This window comes from Triturus cristatus, chromosome 10 (genome assembly GCF_964204655.1).
Source record: "Triturus cristatus chromosome 10, aTriCri1.1, whole genome shotgun sequence".
Lineage (NCBI taxonomy): Eukaryota > Metazoa > Chordata > Amphibia > Caudata > Salamandridae > Triturus > Triturus cristatus.
This window is the reverse complement of record NC_140593.1, coordinates 268,899,885-268,922,540: the sequence shown is the minus strand read 5'-3', so window position 1 is coordinate 268,922,540 and position 22,656 is coordinate 268,899,885. Positions and strand designations below refer to the sequence as shown.

The 22,656-nt window shown below is 45.9% G+C and overlaps 1 protein-coding gene across 11 annotated transcripts in view; it reads left to right on the top strand.

The window, feature by feature from the left end:
• The first annotated feature begins 1,934 nt into the window (after positions 1-1,934).
• The window catches only part of HEPACAM2 (HEPACAM family member 2), a 474,652-nt gene continuing 453,930 nt past the window's right edge, over positions 1,935-22,656 (top strand). For 2 of the 11 annotated variants that reach the window (XM_085631002.1, XM_085631000.1), the window contains exon 1: positions 1,938-2,148. In XM_085631002.1, the coding sequence (XP_085487128.1) occupies positions 2,070-2,148 (79 nt within the window). In that variant the 5' untranslated portion in view covers positions 1,938-2,069. Of the gene's footprint in view, positions 2,149-22,656 lie in introns of all 11 variants that reach the window. The other 9 variants (XM_085631003.1, XM_085630992.1, XM_085630993.1 and 6 more) reach the window with 9 other exon arrangements.

Sequence of the window (22,656 nt, the reverse complement as noted above, 5' to 3'; positions counted from 1 at the left end):
AGTAGGAAGGGAGGACAGAAGTTAAAAGTCCCCTGTCTCCCTTGCCTGTAACTGACACTCCCTTTGAGATGGTGGGCATCAACATTGTAGGGTCCATGGACCCCCAGACTACTTCTGGTTACAGGTACATCTTGGTTCTTGTGGATCATGCCACTAGATACCCAGAGGCCATACGTCTGAGGACTTCTACTGCACCCACAGTGGCTAGGGCCCTGATAGGGATTTTCCCCAAAGCAGTGGTGTCAACAGGGGCACCAACTTTATATCTTCATATATGCAATCAATGTGGAAGGAGTGTGTGGTTCCTTATAAGTTCCCCACCCTCTATTATCCATAAACCAATGGGCTTGTGAGAGATTCATCAAGACCCTGAAAGACATGATCAGGAGCCTGCCGGATACTCTGAGGCGTAAGTGGGATGTCCTCTTGCCATGCCTCTTCTTTGCTTACAGAGAGGTGCAACAGAAGGGGTTTGTGTTTAGCTCCTTTGAGTTTCTGTATGGATACCCTATCAGAGGTAAAGGAAGAGTGGGAGCAATCACCCAGGAAACCTCCCAAGGATGTAGTGAACTACATGCTGGCCTTCCGAAGCCAGATAGGCACGTTTTGGAAAATAGTTTCAGACAACTTAGAGGCAAGCCAGGAAGTGATGAAGCGGTGGGCCTGTATAGACTTGTAATCTGGGCAGAAAGTGTGGGTCATGGTACCTGTGGAGCCCGGAACCCTCCAAGACTGTTGGATTGCACCCCAAGAGATTGTTGAGTGGAAGGGGTAGGCCAGCTACTTGATGGACCTCAAGACCCCCAGAGGCCCCCTAGGATTATACACCTCACCCGTCTCCAGCCTCATTACAAGAGATCCGAGGTCACCATGCTGTTGGCGACTGATGGGGGGTGCGGAGGAGGAGAGTGAACCTCTCCCTGATGTCTCAGCCTCCCAAGAGAAGCATGGATCATGGGGGGTATAAACCTTTCACCTACCCTGACTTCTGAACAGCAGAGGGACTGTCACCAGTTGCTGGGTCAGTTTGCCTCTCTGTATTCCCTCGCTCTTGGGGTTACAGACTTGTCTACCCATGACATAGACACAGGAGACAGCTCCCCTGTCAAAAACAAAATATTAAGATTGTCAGACAATGTGAAGCACACTTTAAAAAAAAAAAAACAGCGGGCTCCTGATCTAGACATGCATGTGTCCAATATGTCGCACTCACTATGGGCCTGGGGTGCTAAGAGACAGGACGCAAAACCTGCTGGTGCAACCTGTCTTTGACTTTTGGGTGTGACTTATGTACTAATAGGTCGCATCACAAAATCTCCAGCCGCTGGTGATCACAGAACGACCTGCAGAATTAGTCAGGCTGCTGTTTACGAACACCTGTGATTGGCTACAAACAAACGGATGGTGGCCTGCAAGGGACAGCGAATACCATCCCTCCGTTTGTATTCTCAACCGGTAAACTTTTAGGGACTCGTGCCACTTAGAACTTATCAGGGCGGGGTCAACGCAGCAGGCAGTGCCCCTTTGGACCACTGCCTACTCACCCTGCGTCTGGTGACAGAATTCACTAAAGGTAGGACACCTCCTTTGTGAATTAGTTACTACCTCTTTTGAAGGGATATCAGCCAGGGTGTTAATGCGTTGGTAACGGATCGTTTGGGACTGAAAATTAGGAGGGGTCGGGAGACGCCCTTTCACACTTTCACACCCCTTTTTTTCATTCAATTGGGATTTGGAGTGGATCGCAAAAACCCATTTTGTTCCCAGTCGCAAAACAGTTTAGTGCATAGAAAAACGCTCATTTGAGGTCGCAGACCGTTTGCTGACCGCAAAAGGGTTTTGTGCATCGTACCCTATGTCCCGTAAACACGAGAGAGGCGCAGGCAGAGATGTCAAGCCCTCAGCTAACAGGTGTTGCTACGCCCCACGTCCCTTGTATACACACACGCAAATGACTGGAGGCGGAAGACAGGCCCGGGCTCTTAACTCGTTACTGATTTCCCTGGCAAATAAAGCGGCAGCTGCTGGTCCAGGCGGAGCCTCGGCGCCGAGAAGAAGGTGATCTCTGCATGGGGCAGGATGCGTTCATGGAGCCCTCCGCCAGCCCTGCCTGCTTCCTGACGAGCGCGGTGTTCTTTTTACTGCTCGGTAAGACACGTCTATATTACTTTTTGCATTTTATACATGAGGGCAATAAAGTGTGACTTGGATTATGTTAAATTTATTATTTGAAGAATTATACATTACGGATTAAGGGTTTGCCACACTGAACATGATAATAAAATTATACATTCTAAGTTAAATAGAAAAATGAAAGTTGTTCAATGGGATGAGCGGATAAGAGAATGACTTTACCCGAAAAAAAAACGTGCTTTCCCTTTTTATGACAATATATTTTAGTTTTAACTAGGACTAGAACTCTCATCAGGGAGCGCATTTTTAAAAAAAATGTTTTACTTTTCTTTTTACTTAGCGCGCACTGTAGCTGGAGGTATTGGTGCGCTTTACACGATCGCCAGGTACATTACACAAGGTCATACTAATTATTTACGCAAGGGTAAATTAAACGATTTGCCCAGAATCACAAAATAAACCGAGACTTTAACCTTGTTACCTAATTCCAAAGGCGGCAGCCCTGGCCTTAACGCCACTCTATATGATTTAAAACATTGCATCGAAATGGTAAGCAGATGGAAATGCACGAGGAAGATGTTTTAGACATCAGCGTGTGCTATATGTAATTTAAAATATTGTATAGAAAGTTAAAAGAGATGAAAGTGCAAATGGGAGATATTTTAGGCTTTGGAAGATGTTAGATTAAATGCACGTTATACTACTCACTGGCTGTTGACCCATCTTTGCGTATTAGGTCACAAGTGATACTTTGCCAGTGTTGCTAGTGCAGGTTCCGTTAACTTCATACAGTGGCGGATGGTGGCCAGGGCGCCAATATGGTGGTTGTGATAACCGACTGAACTACCTACCGTACCTACTACCTTTCTTTTGTTAGATCTCAATGGACTTTTATTTTCCTATCCATCGAGCGGCAAACACGGCACGAGCATAACATTTATAAAATAAAGGGGAATATTAAACGTCCTTGTAAAAAAAAAAAATTCTCAGGTATATATTTTATCGCGTGTGCATTTCTTTATTCGTGGCCGTGACCAAGGCTTTTTGAGGGAACTTTTACCGGGACAGCAGATCACTCCGCTCCCACCGCCCTGTCCGCGGGCGCCCACGCCAATCATAAACAAGCCGTGTGTGTCGTCAAACACGGTGACTGCTGCCGTCTGGGACCTGCAGCGGCCAGCTGCGGCGGGCTCCACTTCCACATTCTATGACGTTAGATCCACAACGCAGGCATTCAAATATCCTTACTCTAAAGCATTTCCTCTTTTTATGTTTCCCTGTCACCACAACCATGATACCCTTGACGCCACCCCAGCTCCACACTCCTACTTATTAACAAGCTAAGGGGGGCGACATGGCACCGGTTTTAAGAGAAATGACCTCATGGACTTTTATAGCTTTGTGTATTTTCGTTGAGGTTCTCTTCTGCAAAGACCCTCGCCCCAATACCTAGAAGAGTGTCTACAAATCATTAAAAAACAGACTCATGGTAATCCTGGGAAAACACAAGAACAGGCCAGCAATGCTGGCTGAACAGGCATGGGGGCTGCAGGGCGGTAATACAATTTAAGTTTCCCCAGCGCGGGTTTGTAAACCACAATCACGTAATAGTCAAGTGGGGTTAGAGTAGGCCTTATTTATGGCTGCGACATCATACCAGGCCTCTTTTGGAGTTGCGTCATTAGAGTGGGCCTCATTTAGAGTTACGTCATTAGCGGGGCCTGGGCTGAGCAGAGAAAAAAATTGGCGCCCTTGCTGATGGTAGTGTATCAAATAAGGCAGCAGGGGGTCCCTTTTGTGTTCCCTGGTCAGTACCTGGATGAGCAGGGACTGGCATTGAGCACATACATCCCCGGACCTCCCCCAGCTCACCTAAATCACTCGTAGCCTAGCTGTGTCACGCAGATGATGGCTTTGTTGATGTGTGCCAGCAGGGCAGGACTAGCCATAGTGGGCATCAGGCGTTTCGGGAAGCTTGTAGGGTGGGGGCTGGTTTTGGAGCAGTGGGGGCTAATTTTGCAGTGGTGCTGAAATATCGACCGCCAGTAACAAAAGCCCCCCTCCCCGATCCCCAGTAACAAAAGCCCCCCAGGGCTTGTCCGATTAATTGCTAGGGCTGCTTTGGGTACCCAGTACTGCCGTGTGTGCCAGCAGGGGTCCGAGGGTGAAGGGAGGACAAGCAAGGGGGCTAAAGGGGTGTTAAAACCCTCACAAGCCGTATGATGATGAAGGACTAATACCACTTTAAACTGCAAAATCGGACCGAAACGAACCGGCTGGGACAAGGACAAGGCTACAGCAAGATGAGAAGGCGCAACTGTTGGCATAACCTTAATGCACACAGCTCCATGCACCCCTCACAAAACTGGCACCCTAGGCCCAGCTCACCCATGATAAAGGCTGGTCCTGGTCATTCGAATGGACCTCCTTTAGAGTTGCCTCATTAAAATGGGCCTCATTTAGAGTCGAGCCATAGTGGGCCTCATTTAGAGTTGGCTCACAGTGAAAACTCCACATTTCTGGAAGAAGTGTTTAATCTGGAGGAGAATCCATTGGGGAATTTCTGCTGCAATTGGGTAAATGTGGCGGGGGAAGTTTCATGGTGTTGGAATCTTGACCAGATGTTGCAGATCCTCTAGAAATCAGAGGACTCTTTGCTACCAACCATCTCAAAACTAGTCCCACAATACTTATTTTCACACAAGCATTTTTCAATTTAGTGTGATGCATTGTTTTATTAATTTATGTGTATCAATCAATCAATCAATCATGTGTTTGTTAAGTGCTACTACTCATCCGTGAGGGTCTCAAGGCGCTGGGGGAGGGGGGTTTCGCTGGTTTCAGTCCATCAAGGAGGGTGTCTGCCAAAGAGCCAGGTTTTGAGGTTTCTTATGAAGATGGGGAGAGATGTTGTCTGTCTGAGTTGGAGAGGGAGGGCATCCAGGCTCTGGCCGTGAGGAAGGAGAATGTGTACCCAAGCCAAATCACTAATAGCGTGGAGGAGAATGAGGGATTTACTCAACTCAGGTAATACCAACTTTGCAGAATGTGGCCTTTACTGGGTTGGGTAGCAACCGCCTATTTTAATTTCAAACTTGGAAATGTAGCACAAGTAGCAGAATTTGGTGACGACTGCACTGAATTCTGAATTTCCAGGTAATATACCAAGAATATTTCTCCTGGGTTTGACCTACCCAAATTAACCTGTGGAATATTGCATGGATATGGGGTTTATTGCACCCTTTAACCTCCACGGGTGATAAACTTTGCATTAGTTAGAACACCGATCACTGTGCACGGATCTGAATTTTGCGTTCCATTTGTGACCAAGGCCTATGCATTCTAAAGGCAGGTCAGATGAACAATAAATCATGACCGAGCCAGCTTGACTAAAGACATTTTTAACAATACTTTAGTCGGCGGAACCATGCCTCAGGGGTAACAAAGTGCAATACACTCAAAATGGTTTGTAACAGAACAATGTAATCTAACCACCATTAGCAAAGCCAATGGGTCTGGCTTTAGCCACCAGTCGTTTATCTTTCTCAATTCTTGTTTTGTTTTGTCATGGTTTTGGAAAATCTTTATTGTTGGGGAAGCTGCTGTCAAGCCCTTGTCAATTTATAAAAAACATTAGCTAAAGACAACATGTTTGGGTCTCAAAAAACAAACAATGCCATAGGCACTCCTGGCACTACTGGATTTACTTTGTTCATGGATGTACTCCTTGTGGAAAGTCAGAATGCTGTCACTCACAGTGACATTAGCCAATGGTTGAAGTGGGCTGAACCACTGGCCCATGCTGTAAGCTGTTGTAAGTGAATGAATGAAAGAAGTGAATGGCACAAAAACTAGTCCAAGGCCAGTGGATGAAGAGGTCTGGCAGAAAGTCCAGATAAGTAAGCATATTAGACATATAATTGTATTAAAATCAAAAGGTGTTGGCTGACACCAGACCTAATAATGGTAATAGTGAGTTGTTGTGTCACACATGCATTGTTTGTCATCACATAGGCAAGCCTTCAATTTTTTCTGAAACATATTTGGAGTCTCAGCAGCTTGATGAAGATACATAGGTGACTGGATCATTTTAATCTATACGCCAGAGAAATCCTTCTTTTTACCCACAACTAATATCCTCTACATGGATTTACAGTTTTAGAGCCTTAGATGTGCAGTTATCTTGACAACATGATCAAGGACATTGTATCTGGAACATACAATTACCTTTTACTCCTACGATATATGCTAGGGAATTCAAAGTTAGCAAACATTGGCATGTTAACGGAATACAAAACTCTGAAACCAATTTAATCAATCAATAAAAACATATATGGTGGAGAGGTGTTAAGGTTTGTGGTCAAGAAAGGAGTGGGTTGCAAACCCCGGCACCAGCCGTCACATGATGCCACTGTGTTCCAGATCATGAAAGATGCAGCTGCAAGTGGGTGTGCGGCAGGCAAAGAAGTCCAAGAAACTCTTGTATTTTGAAAAGTCTTTATTCTCCAATTAATATGTTCAAGTTTTAATGAAACATTAAACTCAGCCAACGCGTTTCGCTCTCAACCGAGAACTTCATCAGGGCTTAAGTCAAGTAAATCAGCATTTGCGAAAAAGGCAGGTCGATGTGGTCCAGTATGAGTGCACCAGTATAATAAACTGGGGACATCTGGGAATTCCCAGGTCCAAATAATGCCCAACAACGGAGATCTGTATGAAATGTCCCAGCGCCGTAGTTTTTGTTTTTTTTCTCCACTGTGAACATACTTTTGCCAGTCAAGAAATCCCTTACTGTACATCCCCACGAAGTTTGGAAGTGTTCTATCACTCTTCCAATCATGGAAAGGAATGTACTCTTGTCCGTGACATTGACAGGAGCAAATTGCTGACAATTTACAGGGCAGACAAGGGTTGAGAAGAGTTTGTGAATACTCACAAACTGATGAGTTTAGGGGTACTCGCACAGGTTTAAGGCTAACCACACCTAGGATTGACCACCACAGAACATTTTGTGGAGATTTCTCCTGCATAATATTACCCAAGCATAAGATAATATTACGCAGGAGTACAAGGATTTATGGCTACAAAGGCACATTTTATTAAGTTTTTTTCCAGCGGTAAATCTGCTTGTTAGAAATGGAGTTTCTGGTAGGCTAGGATAGGCACCAAAGCCAGGCAGAATCCACCATTCTAGTCAGGGTAAGGAAGTTACACACCCAAGATAAACCCTGCTCACCCCATTGGTAGCTTGGCCAGAGCAGTCAGGCTTATCCCAGAGGCAATGTGTAAAGCTTTTGTGCAACACACTCGCACCAGTGACACAATAAATACACCACAAAAGAGACTCCACACAATATGATATAAAAATATGTTTCTGTATTGCTGATAAACATTGACCAAAACCACATACACCAATAATTACTTTTCCAACTAGGCAATTGTCAAACACCACAGTTAGTTCAATAGGATGAAGACTTATATGTTGCACACGTCATGAAAACACCATCACTGCACATACAATGCACATCCTGAAATAATACTAGTTATCCTGACATCGCAAGGCAAAAACAATATATATAATAACATCAGGTCATGAAATGCAGCAGTTAGGTTAGTGAGAGAAAACATATGAATCACCAAACATCATTGTATTTCCTAAATCACCAACTATGGTCATCACATATCATCAGTAACATCTGGGTTACAAAATACCATCATAAGCATAAAGATACAGTGCATCTGCACCTCTATTATGTGTTGGATGGTAATCTGAGTCCCAAATGTAGGTTACAGGAGCATCTGCACACCTACTACAGTGAATACGGTCATTTCAGGGATTCTCCACTCCATGAAGTGGGGGCTTCTGTCGAGGACTTCCATGGAATGCCACCACTGAAGAACAAGTGCCACCGAAAGTATGCGCCAACACGAGGTGGGCACATACACTATCGATGACAGCGGGGGAGACCTCACTGGCACCCCCGGCAGCAGACATTCACTAGGAAGCTGCCCAGCAGTCACAATACAGCCCTGTGTACGAGCCGGGCCGGCCCCAAGGTTGCGTCCAACCTGGGCATCGGCTTGTGGAAAGGCTCCTTGGTTGTGGGGAATTCCTCTCCTGTTGGCTCGAGGCAGGGTTGGGTTTCCACTGACAATGTGGTGGTCTGTAATTAAATCAAAAAGATCCACCTAAAAAGGGTCTAGCTATGTTTTAGGGAAGTGTGTCGCTCATCCAAATGTGGAAGCACACAGTGTTTGCTTAAATACCCCTCACACACCAAAAGGGCCCTTGGTGTCATGCTTCATCATAGGGGTCTTCCCGCCCGCTGCGGGACGGGGTGTGCTACGACCTATGATTAGCACTTTTATGACAATACTATGTGTAGTGATAGGGTAGTGAGAGGAGAGGTCGGGAGTGAATATGGGTAAGTGAGTTAAAAAGTACCTGGCCTCGTGGACTTAAAAAGTTTATTAGGTCATTGAGGCTGAACCTGTTAAAAAGTGATGCGGAGATGTCCTGCCTATAATGTGCGGATACTCCTATGTAGTCAACATGTTTCGAAGCAAAGGCTTCTTCTTCTGGACTAGAAAGATCCTCTCAGTACTCACTAAATTAGTTTTCCCAATGGATGTGCTATATACAAATAGTGAAAAATGAAAATATGCATTAATGTTATGCACTTGATATGATACCTAACAGTACAGACTATGTGTTGATTATGTAATGTAAGAGGTAATACTCCATGAGCCTGCTGTAACGGGTGGAGGAGGGGGTCACCAAGCGTAACTAGTCTGGTCGATCTCGCCTCAATGTGACGCCTACCCGCGGATCAGTGATGGTCTCTCAGACTTTGAATAGCGCGGCGCAGGATGAAAACCCAAATACTGAGTCACACGTAGCCGGTGGATTGGGCAGAATGCCCAGCACTGCCCCCATAAATGAAGTGCCCACCACACAGAGCAAGCTGAGAAATGCACAAAAGCAGACGCTGGTGTCCACGTACGTCGGCTTCCCTTAGCAAAGAAAGCTCCTGAAACTGGGAGTGCACTGACGTAGGTGCCTGCTTGTGCCCCGGGGGTACTAGGTAGTGTGCGCTTTGAGCAAAAGGCCTGTTGGAGAATGACAAAGTGCTAACCACGAACCATCCTTTTAGTACAACCAGGACTCAACATGCGCTGGAGAGAAAAGTTTGAAGGCCTTCCTACTGCGCGTCCCATGGCTATTCCGTGGCTGCTACTGGAATCCTTCTAACCCCCACATAGCAGAGGGCGTTGCCACCAGCCCCTTGAGAACATTGGGGAGCACAAGGCATAGACAGGCAGGCAGCAGACCAACCCACTGGCTTTCTTAGCAAAGTGGCACAGTCTCTAGCAGCCAAACAGGTCAGCACAACAGAGCAAAAACAGTCCAAATGGTGATATTTTCTGGCAGCATAGCAGTCCTTTGGTGCAGCATGTAGCACAGTAGTGTCTGGTTATAAGTCCAACACAGTGTCTAAAATCATGGGGTCAGAGCCCCGTACTTATACTCAAAATGTCTTTGATGTGTAGGTTAATTCAAAAGAAGCTTAGAAGTGCACAACACCCCTTTCAACCCCAGCCCCAGCTCCATACATGGGGGTAAATAAGCCCTTTGTGTGAGGGCAGGACACAGTCTATACAAATGTAAGTGTGCCATGCCTCCCTCTCTCCCAGCCCGGGAAGACCATTCAGTATGCAGATGTAACCCTCTTACACCCCAACCCTTCCTGTGTGATAGCTGTCTGGAATGTATGCACAAATCAATCAATCAATCAATCAGGGGCTTGTAAAGTGCGCTAATCCCCCATGAGGGTCTGAAGGCGCTGGGGGGGGGGGGGGGGGGGGGGGAGGGGTGGCAGCTCCAGATCAGTGGAAGAGCCAGGTCTTGAGGCCCTTTCTGAACGTGTGCAGGGTGGGGGAGCGTCTGATGTTCATCGGGAGCTCGTTCCAGGTCTTGGCTGCGATGTAGGAGAAAGCTCTCCCACCTGCTCTGTGTCTGCGGATGCGAGGGACCTCTGCTACGGCAAGATCGACGGAGCAGAAGTTCCTTTTGGGTACGTGGAAGGAGGCTCTCTCATTGAGGTGTTTGGGTCTCATGTTGTTGAGGGATTTTATTTGGTTTGGATGCGGAGCTTGAAGGTGACCCTCTTCTCGACGGGGAGCCAGTGGAGGTCTCATAGGTGTTGGGTCATGTGCTTGTGACGAGGTGTTCCGAGGACAAGTACATGACCCAACACCCCTTACACCCCAACCCTTCCTGTGTGATGGCTGTCTAGAAGGTATGCACAAAGCCTAGTTGTAATTATGCCCTAGACATGGATTGGAGTCAGACTGCAAAGCACAAAGTGTCATAGCACTCAGAAATGCCCACTTTTTAAAAGTGGCATTCCTACAATAATAATGAAAAATCCACCTACACCACTATTCTAAACATACCAAACATGGCAACACTACTCCTTTCAGATCAGAAATTACTACTTGCAAAGGGAATTCCCAATGCTATCACATGAAAGGAGCAGTTCTCACAGTAGTGAAAAATGAAACTGGGTGTTTGTTACTACTAGAACATTCCATACAATAAAGGCACATGTACTACCTTTAACCCACACAGCACCCTGCCCATAGAGCTACCTAGAGCCTAGCTTAGGGATGACCTATATGAGGTAAAAGAGGAGTTTTAGGCATGGCAAATAATTTTAAATGCCAAGTCAATGTGGCAGCAAACTGCGTATTCAGCCCTGCAGTGGCAGGCCTGAGAAAGGTTTGAAAGGCTACCACTGTAGGTGATGCAAGCAGCGCTGCATGCCCACAAGTAGCATTTAATTTACAAGCCCTGGGTATATGGGATACCACTGGACAAGGGACTTACAGGTAAATAAATATGCCAAACAGGTGTAAGCCAACCATAACAAGTTTAAATGAGAGAACACATGCACTTTAGTACTGATTAGCATTGGTAAAGTGCCCTTTGCCCCAAAGCCAACAAAAAGAGGGTCAGAAAATAGGATGAAGAAGTCAAAAAGTTTGGGGATAACCCTGCAAAAATGGCCAGGTCCAACACCACCCATTTGCACTCGCAATTCTCTTTTATGAGCACTAATGGCTTTATGGATGAGGCTCTAGGTGCCAATGACAAGAGGTAGGTAGGCCAGCTTCAATGTTTACCTCCAAAAGGAGGATATGACGGTTTGTAAGACACTAAAGACGTGGATTGTTACATAATGCCATCTGTTGTGTTTTTTGTTTTTATCATGCCAGGTTTTACTTTATTCTAGGGGTGTTTGGAGATAGATACAGAGGGACTGCTTGGTGGTCTAAAGGGACAGGATAAGTGTGGACTTAGATGTAGACAGTTTGGTGATGGTTTTTCTGCCTGATGTGTCAGTTGTCCTGAGAAGAACAGAATAAATGTAGACTGAGAAAGAAGCATTTATGTGGATAGGGAGTAGGGTTATGCCCATCTATGGCGAGTGCAATTTGGCCTGTATGTGTGGTGAGTGTAATGTAGCCTGGTGGGCACACATTTCATTGGTATCTATATATGGGAGATGTGATGAGGGTTTGCAGGGGAGCTGATTCTTGTCAGCAATTCTTGACTGTCTTGCAGCCAATAGGGTGGCGTATTGCTGTTTGTTGAAATAAGTGGTGGCTAGTGACTTTTGAAAGTGGTGAGGCGTTAATGTTGATGACAAATTCCACACAGTGGTTGAACAGATTAGGCAAGACCAATTGACAAAGTGAGTCTGATTAAAATAAGAATACTTGACAAAATTGTGTTATTTACCGCACATTTTCATAAAAATGTGGTTTACAATGCAATACACATAAAAAACGATTCAGAAGAGGTACTGTAATCTACTAGTAATTTTTAATGGCTAAGAAGCTGTAACTAACAAAGCAGAATAGAAAGAAGGTGACTGTTTTTGCTTTCATCATGCTAACTCTTTAGTCCTTTAAATGAAAGCTGCTGTGACTGACTCAGCCCCAGTTAAACTAGTCTTTTCAGAAGTGAGCTTGCTTGTAATTGACTTGTGTACAGATCTTTAAAATAAGCATGCCATACTACTGACATACCCCAGTCCTGCCTACTGCCTGATCCAATGTCAGTCTGCCATGTTAAAAAATATTGTATGCTTTGGGTCGTATCGTACGTAGGGGGTCAACGCCCTTTTGCATCTATAGATGAACTGCCCCTGCGGCAGCCTCAACGACCCTGTGCTGGTACAAGACTGTGAGCATGTGAATATTATGATCATTATACGTTGAAAATTATCAAGCGTTCACATGACTTTATTGATTGCCTTACCTATGCCAGCTATTGTTCGCAGTCTCATTGAACCTTTAAATAGATTTATTTAAGTGCATTGTCTTTGATACGTGCAGTGCTTTTGAGACCTGCCTCCGTAAGACGTAGCCGGTTCAGTCCGTTTTCTCTTATTACTAATTCCATTTCAAGCATGGCTCTTAGATAGGATGCTTGCACTTTTCTTGATATGATTTATTGACCTTGGGAGTGAGACCCTGGCTATCTGGCTTTGCTGGCAAAGGTGCCCCACCCAGCCTGCAAGGAAATCACGAGGTTTCCTGAAAGGCATGTGTCCCAGAGACTTGGCAGACTGACATTGGATACGGCGGTAGGTAGGGCTGGGGTATAGTCAGTAGCATGGCAGGCTTATTTTGGAAACATCTGTACACAAGTCAATTAAAGAGCAATCTCACTTCTGAAAAGACTAGTTTAACTAGGGCTGAGTCCGTCAGGGCAGCTTACCTTTAAAGGACTAAAGAGTTAGCAAGATAAAAGCAAAGACAGTCACGTATAAGGCCGACTGCCATGAAACCCTTCAGGGCCCTTGAAGAGTCTGTTTCATGCATGAAATGTCTTTCCCTAAGATACCTTCCTTTCAAATGCACAAGAATGCTGGGCTGCTAAATTAATCGATTTCCCCTACTTTTTCTATTTTTAAACTTGAATGCATCCATTAATTGAAAAGGTAATATATCCAAAAGATAGCATTGCGTTTAATTATTATACAATTTCAACTGTGCTTTAAGTTCAGAGGCCTTAGTACTTGGCTCCAGCCTGCTTGTGGCTTCTTGAATGGTAAATGAACCTTCTTTTCAAACTGTTTTGTAAGTTACAGCTTCCCTGCTATTAAAAATTACTGGTATAGTACGGTATCTCTTCCGAATCACTTTTCAAATGCACTGCGTTGGAACCAATTTTTTAAAATAAAAATGTGCTGTAAATTACAATATTTTGCCTAGTATTCTTAATTTACTCAGACCAACTTTATCAATTGATCTTGCTTACTTTGTTCAATCACTCTGTGGATCTTTCTTGTCATCAACATTAATGCCACACCACTTTCAAAAGTCACTAGCCGCCACTTTTCACTCTACACTAGGGAGCCGTTCCATGGGCGTTGCGGTGGGTGTTCCCACACAGCACCCATGGATTTGGAAGCCTCCCAGATTCACAAGACCATGTGAACCTGGAGATGTACCAACACCTTACACCTCCCCAGGGGAGACGCACAGAGCAGAAATAACTTTAATTCTCCTAGTTTTTTTCCTCTTTCTATGTGTGCTGCATTAAGCAGCACACATAGAAAGAGGAAAAAGCCTCCCAGGATTGTTTTTGTACAGGAACGTGGCCCATTCCTGCACAAAAACAATCCTGCATGCAACACAAGCACCCTTACACCACAGTGCAAGGTTGGTCAGTTTGGCGCTATGCTGCAGAAATGGCGCCAGTGTGGGGGGAAAGGACAGGAATGCGCCATATGCTATAGATATGGTGCATTCCTGCCCTTTCACGTTGGCGCAGGGCAGCTCAACAGGGTGACTTGCTACCTTGCCCTGTGCCAAATTCTCATAAATATGCCCCTTGGAATCCCCCTTTCAGCTGTTCTACCCAAACACAAGTATGCTAAAATCACCCACCCCCACTACTACCCATACACACACACAGTTGCAGTCTCACACATGCCAATGGCTGACATTACAATATTGCCATAAAACAGTAGAGGCATTAACCAACCTGTTAAAAAGAGGAAGGTGTCGGAATACGGTTGCAATTTGAAGGGAGATGTGCTGTTCCTCTAGGAAAACAAAATTAGCCATCATGAGGCCTTGTCCCTCAGAGGTGGTTGGGTTGTATCACTCCTTGAAGCCACAAAGAAAAAGAATAGCATAATTGACCTCATTCCTACAAAATCTGGTCTCTCAGTAATAATGTCTGAAGTTCACATCAAATCAAGATGGCTAACCACACAACTACAGAATAATAGCTATGATCTTTACACCGTAAACATCTTATCTTATCTTGCGCACATTTGTTAAGCACATGGTTACCTGTGGGAATCCCAGCGCTAGAAACACAACATTAATTACACCACTATGCCTAACAGCATTTGGGAAGTTTTAGTTGTCAAATAGCCAAGTTTTTAGAGCTTTACAAAGTGCCAGTTCAGTATCCATTAGCTGCATGTTGTCAGAAAGGGCATTCCACTGTAGTGGCGCACCCTCTGCTAAAGGGTGAAGCGGGACAGGCCAGAGGAGAGAGGAGGGAGGTGGGGAGAGTTTGAATACAAAAAAAAAATATATATATATATAATAAACTCACCTTTATGCTTCCGTCGTCGCCATCTCCCGCGCATCAGCTCTTTCTGCTTTTGGGCACTGGGGCTGAGCACAGGCTGCCAGCCTGCCCTATGGCAAATCCTGAAGCCGCTCTCGCATGCTCCCAGGCAGACTGGGAGCCTGTGTCTGCTCTTTCCAGCCCCAGAAACGCAGCTGAGTCTGGAGAGAGCTTTACTGCGCATGAGGGGATGGCCAGCCTGAGACGGCCAGCCAAACACCTCATGCGCAGTGAAGGGAGTGCCCACCACTCCCCCACCAGCAGTTTCATCCCCTGGGCCCGCCTCTAAGATCCAGGGGATTAAAATAAAACGATAATAAAACAGGCCGTTTTATTATCGTTTTATGTACTGGTGGTGGTGGCGGCGCTCTTCCGCCCTGATGGAAGGGCCGCTGCTGGCATTCCATAGCTTGGCCACATTGTAGCTGAATGTGTGCCCTCCGCTTCTTGCTCTTCATATAGTTGAGACCGTGGCGGGTCTTGCATTGGTAGATCCAAGAGTTCTACTTGCGGTGTATGGTGAGACCAGAGGTCGTTGAATGGACGGGCCTTTAATTAAAAGTGCCCTATGGGCGATGCATCAGGCCTTGAACTGGACTCTCTGCTGGCATGGGAGCCAATGAAGAGTGGCTAAAGCCTTCCAGACAGAGTTGTGTCTAGGGATGTTGAGCAAGGTTCAGGCAGCAGCGTTCTGTACAACTTAAGGTTTTTTGTTTACAGCTTTTAATTTTATTAGTAAATAAAAAACATAACGAACAAAGAAACAAGTTGTACATTTGACATAACCATTTGATCAAGATTTACACACAAATAGATCACACCTATTCCTAGAGGAGCTTGTCTAGGGCCTCCCCTTGCCTCCCTCCCTATAAAACCCTGGAGTAGACCCAGCATAGCTATGATCCTGTAAAGTGCAGGGTCCAAAGCAATGTAGTCCTCCAGGAAGCCTCCCCATGACCCACCTAGTGTAATAATGTGGAGTTGGGAAATCCGCCCAAAGTTGAAACTAACAATATGGCTCCTAAAGGTTGAGTAACTAACCAACCTTCTAACAAAGTGCGTAGTGCAAGATAAGGTGTATGGTTGGAAATAAAATGCCAGAGTGCCAAAAGCAGCTACTTCCCCTCAAACCTCGGCTCTATCATCAAGGGTTTAACCACAGATTTAAAGAACACACACACGATAGCTGAAATAAAAAAGGCAGTCATAAACACATGATGAGATGTTGTAGGAAAGTGCCCCTTTTTTTACATTATCATCCCGACGTTTTGCCTGGAGTCTTATTCAATTTTGACAGAAGTGCACTAGGTTCCAACTATCCAGGCCCCAGTTCCAGATCTCTCTCCCTCAAACTGTACAATTGTTCATCAATTGGCAAACACATTTAGCACTCCCTGTAAGTCCCTACGACCTGGTACCCCTGGTACCTAGGGCATGGGGTACTAAAGAGGGTCCCTAAGGGCTGCAGCACATATTGTGCCACCCTCAGAGAATCCTCAGCACCAACATGTAAACTGCCCTCGCAGGCTCCGTACCAACTACTAGTGTGCTGGCTGACTGCTGTAGACCAGCCTGCCACCACAGACAGGTTTCTGAACCCCTTCAAGTGAGAGCCCATGCTCTCTAAGGCCAGGAATAATGCCTGCTTCGGCCAGAGGTGATGTCACCTATTCTAAGCAGGATGGCTAAGTGATCAGCATATCAAGGCAGGAAGCTTCAAAGGCTTGTGCCGCCTTTGATATGCAACTCCAGGCTTCTCCATACAGGGGAAATGCCAACCCCTGCCGGAGCCCATTTGTTACTAGGACAGGTGGGAAAAATAGACAGTCAGGAGGCGTGTCCCCCCTCTCAGGCTAGTACAACCCCTAAGGTGGGATCCCTGGAGTGGACACAACTTTTAGAATCCACCATCTTAGTTTTGGTGGAATTAGACTCTCTGGTTCAGGGTTATTCCCACTTTCCACAGAAAGAGGTCATGCAGAGGGTGTAGGCACCCTAAATGTAAGTAGCCCATTAGCTACTGTCTGCCACTTCCTGTAATGCCCCTAAATTAAGTATTTAGGTGGCATCCCTTACACCTAGAACTTAAATTCGACGGGTCAAGAAGAGAGGAAAATGAAGAGCTGAAAGAAAAGTTAGAACAGAACAGTGATTGTGGATTTTTGCCCCCAAACCCTGCCTGCCTGCCTGCACTAAGTCTCGACAATCGCGAACAGTGACTTGTTCTGCAGCTAACCAGCTTCCAAGAATCCTGGGAGACTGCCAGCCCTTTGCAAATTGCCAGAAATCTCCCTTGGAGTAAAGGAGCTCCTCCACTGCAGGGACCGAATAGCAAAGTCTGATTCACCGAGTTGCAGCTCACCGGCCAGCCCAACACCACATTCCCCAGGAAGGCACCTGTGCTCCTGAAGGTCAGATCAGTTCCCCCACCTAGTGAGAGGACATCAGGACCAACCAGAGCCACACAGGACCAATACCCAGGGTACCAGACCCCTTGCAGCGACCAAAGACCATGGGGATCATATTCAGACTCCGACAACACAGACCAGCCATCGAGGGATGTCAGTACCACAGAAACTCCCTTCGTGAGTGGCCCAGCTCACGTGATATTGCACCCTCAACTGGTGAGACTGATGACTGCAAGGCTTCCTGGATACACAGAGACCAGCTGACCTTTTTGCTCTGCACCCGAGTGCCCCAGCCTGGGTACCGATGAACTGACTGTGCTCCTTTGTCTCCCGGACCCTTGTGATCCAAGCCCCCCATTTGAGAGCCTAAATACTTGCCCCCAAGTCCCCCGCTGTAGCCTGTTTCTAGGTGGCGCCCCTTCTCTTTACAGGCATAGTGCGCACAGCCACCAACTCGACCAGCACCTCTGCACACAGACACCCCAGGGCAGGTAACGAGTAACTGGTGCTAATACTTCAGACCTTGGCCCCCTACGAGCTGAAGAACCGAAGGAGACCCCCCAGAAGCTGACCATAAATACTTGTATGCTACCTATGCCTTTCCTCTCATAGGAAAGAAAGCATGGTGCTTATCGGAGCCTTTAAGTAACTGTTTTACTTACCTGCAAAATTCTATATATAATAAGTACTAACATGCTATCAAAGTTCTTGGTATCAAAATTTATATTAAAAAACACTTATTTTTGTAAATTGGTCTTGAATTTATTCTTGAGTGTGTTTGTCCTTTATTGCCTCTGTGAGTACAGCAAATGCTTAGCACTACCTTCTGATACGCCTAACTGCTTGCTCACAATACCTCAAAAGAGACCACTGGGATATCATTTATGCCTCTGTAAGCCAAATGGGGTTTGCCTGGGGTCTTTTCACAGTGTACCTTGTTTTGATCCATGATATTGAGAACTAGCTTCCTACATTGGTGGTTCAGCGGAGGGATACAAGACTGTGCATTTGCTGACAGCTTGGTCTATACGTGACTCCACAAAGTAAATCCACAATTGAGTATGTTAAAATGGATTTTTGAAGTTTTGTCAATTTTTATTTATTTTCTTTTTTGTTTTTTTTCCTCCCCAAATTTCTAAAACTTGAACTGTTAGGGCCTCAGTTAAGTTCCCAGTCCATTAGTATTCGATTTTTAAAAAAAACAATCCTAGACGGTTAGGCCTTTTAAAAAGTACTGTTTGGTAGATTTTTTTCTAGCTCTCCAAAAAGTTCCCAACTGGTCTGATACCATGTCTGAAGCAGAAGCGCTAAACATGTGTCCCTACATGAAACTTAAGTAGACCCAACTTAAGGGCCTCTGCACAACTTGGAACCTTGTCATGCGGTCTACACGCACAAAGGCTGATTTACAGACCCTGCTCGCTGAACATGATAGAATCATGGCAATGGAAGATAATTCAAATGACCCAGAGGATGCAGGTGCCCGTGATGAATACTTGGACTCACCCACTAGCAGCACCTTTACTGGGACTAATACTAGTAGTACCCCAAATGAAGTTGAGGAGAAGGATCCTGAACTTCAGAAGCTAGCTAGGAGACTAGCTTTAGAAACCAAAATGTTAGTCATAGAAAAAGAGAGAGCTGAGAGGGCCTAGGACCCATCTCTGGTGACAGCAGAATTATAAATAGGGAGAAAGATGAAGCTAAAATACCCAAAGGTATTGCCCCCAAATATGTAGAGGCTGGTGATATTACCAAATGGTTTACATCCTTTAAGAGGGCTTGAGGGATGAATAAACTCAGACAGATGTATTGGGCCCTCTACTCTGGGAACTGTTCTCAGGAAAGTGTAGGGATAGACTCCTGACAATGAATGAGGCAGATTCTGAGACCTATGACCTCTTGTAAGATACCTTTAATTGAGAGCTTTGGATTCACCATTGAGTATTACAGGATCAGGGAAACTCGTAAAACCTTGAGTCAGACATCGGTAGATTTTGTAGACTTCTCAGTCAAACACTGGGTGGCTGGCTAAAAGGTAACAAGGTGCAAGACTATGATGGGTGTTCTAATCTTATTATGAAAGAGCAACTGTTGAGTAACTGTGGTCCGAAAGATTGCATCAGTATTTGGTGGACCTACCTCCAGCCACTCCCCAAGAACTGGGACTGACTAGGGTAACCAAGACAATTCATGGTGGGGGTGACCAAAAGAAAGGGGCTGCTGAGCCCCCCTAAGGGATAGATGGTGAGCAATCTAATGACAAAAAAAGAGTCTTCTAGAGCCCCCCAAAAACCTTCTCAGGAGGGTGAGCCCCAAAACAATACACTGGTGGGTGCCAGGGTGAGAACTAGGGTCCCAAGAAGGTTTTGTGCTATAATTGCAAAGCCAATGGGCACCGAACTGGAGACCCTATCTCTCCCAAAAAGGCTTCCTCTAGTGCACCCCCAGTTACCACTGGGGTGGTGAGTCTCCTGATGGGATCCTTGGTATGCCCTGACCATGTCAGAGAACACACTGAAGCCACTTTAGTATCTGAGGGTGGGGTAGATGTGGCTGCCCTGGCAGTGTGGCCCAGTAATCTGGAGAAGTACAAACAATAGCCTCACATTAATGGGATCAGAGAGGAAGCACTGAGAGATACAGGTGCAAGTGTCACCATGGTGACTGAAAAACTGATATCTGCAGGAGAGTATCTGACTTGACAAACTTATCCAGGCACCAAAGCTGAAAATGTGACCAAGGTTCATTCCTTGGCTATAGTGACCTTGGAGTGGGGAGGAGATACTGGCCACAAAAAGGTGGCCGTGTCCTCTACAGTTTCTGTTGAATGTCTGCTAGTGAATGATCTGAAAGATCTCATGGAGCCATGCTAGGAAATCCCTGAAGGATGTGCGTAAACACCCCAGCACAGAACAAAGCCCAGGGTGAAAAAGAGGTGTTGGAGTCTGAAAGAGTGTCCAAACCTCCAAGAGAAAAGCTAAGAATTCTGGGAAGCCAGCTTCTGATCAGCACAAATTCCAGTACCCTCTCATCAGGGAGAAGACCCGTCAGCCCCAGAGGGAGCTGAACTCCAGCAACTTGAGCCTTACCTGGAAGAGCTCCTAGGATCAGGTGACCCTCTGGGGAAGAGCTCTGCCAAGGACAGAGGACCTGTCCTACTCTTGAAAACGTGAGGCAGCAAGCTGCTGTACAGGAAAAGGGAGATGCCTGTCTCTTCCATAGGACCTTTTGGGAGTAGAGATTCCTGTACACTGAGACCTGAGACCCCAAACCTGGTATCACTAGGAGAGTGGTAGTGCCTCAGGAATACAAAGAGTTTTTACTCTCCTTGGCCCATGACAATCCCCCAGCTGGGCATTCTGGCCAGAGCAAGCCTTGGAGCAGGTTCGTCAGCCACGTCTACATGTCCAGGAGGTGAAGGAGTTTTATAACGCCTGTGTTACCTGCCAAGTCAGTGGCAAGGAAGGTAACCACCCAAAGACCCCCTTAATCACACTTACAGTGATTTGGGTTCCCTTTGATAGGGTAGGCGTTGACGTTGTTGGCCCCCTGGACCCTCCAACAGCACCAGAGAACAGATTCATACTGGTAGTAGTGAATCATGCTACCAGGTAGCCTCCAGCCATACCCCTTAGGACTGTAACTGCTTGTGCAGTTGCCAGAGCCCTCTTAAGTATTTTTCCAAGAGCAGGTTTCCCTAAGGAGGGAGTGTCAGACAGAGGGAGTAACAGCATGTCTGGCTACCTAAAGGTAATGTGGAATGAATTTGGTGTGGCTTATAAGTTCACTATCCCCTATCCTCTACAAACAAATGGTTAAGTTGAGATATTTAACAAACCCATGAAGGGCATGATCATGGGACTCCCTGAAAATCTCAGAAGGAGATAAAATGTCCTTTTGCCACGCCCGCATTTCGCTTGCAGAGAGGTACCTCAGAAGGGAGTAGGGTTTTCCCACTCTGAACTTCTGTTTGGGCATCCTGTAAGGGGACCACTGTGTCTAGTTAGGGAAGGCTGGGAGAGACCTCTCAAAGAGCCTAAACAAGATATTGTGGACTATGTACTAGGCCTACGTTCAAGGATTGCAGAGTACATATGTAAAGGATCCAAAAACCTTGAGGCCAGAAAGAGCTCCAGAAGCATTGGTATGATCAAAAGGCTGCACTGATGACGTTCCAACCAAGGCAGAAGGTATGAGTTTTTGAGTCTGTGGTACCTAGGGTCCTCCAGGGCAACTGGAGTGGTCCCTACCCTATCCTTGAAAGGAAAGGTGAGGTCACCTATCTGGTAGACCTAGACACTACCAGGTACCCTCACAGGGTCATACATGTTAACCTCTTAAAGTCTTTCTACAACAGGGCTAATGTGACTCTTCTCATAGTCACTAAAAAGGATCAGGAAGCAGAGCGTGAACCTCTCTCTGACCTCCTCTCCTACAGCCCAAAAGATTGGTCAGTAGATGGAGTTGTCTTCTCAGACACCCTCTCTGCCCAACAGCAAGCTGACTACTGGCAAGTCCTGGAGTAGTATGCTGAGCTCTTCTCCCTAAACTCTGATCAGACTATCTGGCATACCCATGTTGTGAACACTGGAGACCATACACCTGTCAAACACAAGATATACAGACAGTCTGATCAAGTTAAGGAGAGCATCAGAGCTGAAGAAAGCAAGACGCTGGAATTGAGAGTCATTGAACCCTCTGAGAGCCCTTGAGCCAGCCCAGTAATCTTAGCCCCACAACCTCATTCCAAGGGTGGAAAACCAGAGCTGAGGTTTTGTGTGGACTGTAGGGGCCTCAATGCAGTAACCAAGACAGCTGCACACCCAATTCATAGGGCTTATGAGCTACTTGATAGGTTAGGGGCAGCCAAATATCTCAGTACCTTTGATTTGACATCATGGTATTGACAGATTGATCTCCCCCCTTGAACAAAAGAGAAGTCAATATTCTCAACCCAAGATGGACATTATCAGTTCACTGTTATGCCCTTTGGATTAAAGAATGCCCCTGCCACCTTCCAGAAGTTGGTGAATAAAGTCTATGCTGCGATGGAAACTTTTAGTGCAACATATCTAGATGATATTGCTGTCTATAGTTCCACTTGGCAGGACCACTTGATCCACCTTAGGAAGGTCTTGAAGTCTCTCCAACCTGCTGGCCTCACTATCAATGCAAGCAAGTGCCAGATAGGGCAGGGCACAGTTTTATACCTGGGCCACCTTATAGGTGGAGGCCAAGTTACACCTTAACAGCCCAAGATCCAGGCGATTCTGGACTGGGAAGCTCCAACCACCCCTACACAGGTTTTTGTAGGGCTATGGTACCATTGCGTCACCCCTCGCAGAACTTAATTACAAGAAGATGCCAAAGAACGTAAACAGGACAGTGAGTTGTCAAAAGGCTTTTGACACCCTGAAAAAAACAACGTGTTCAGCACCCATTCTTAAGAAG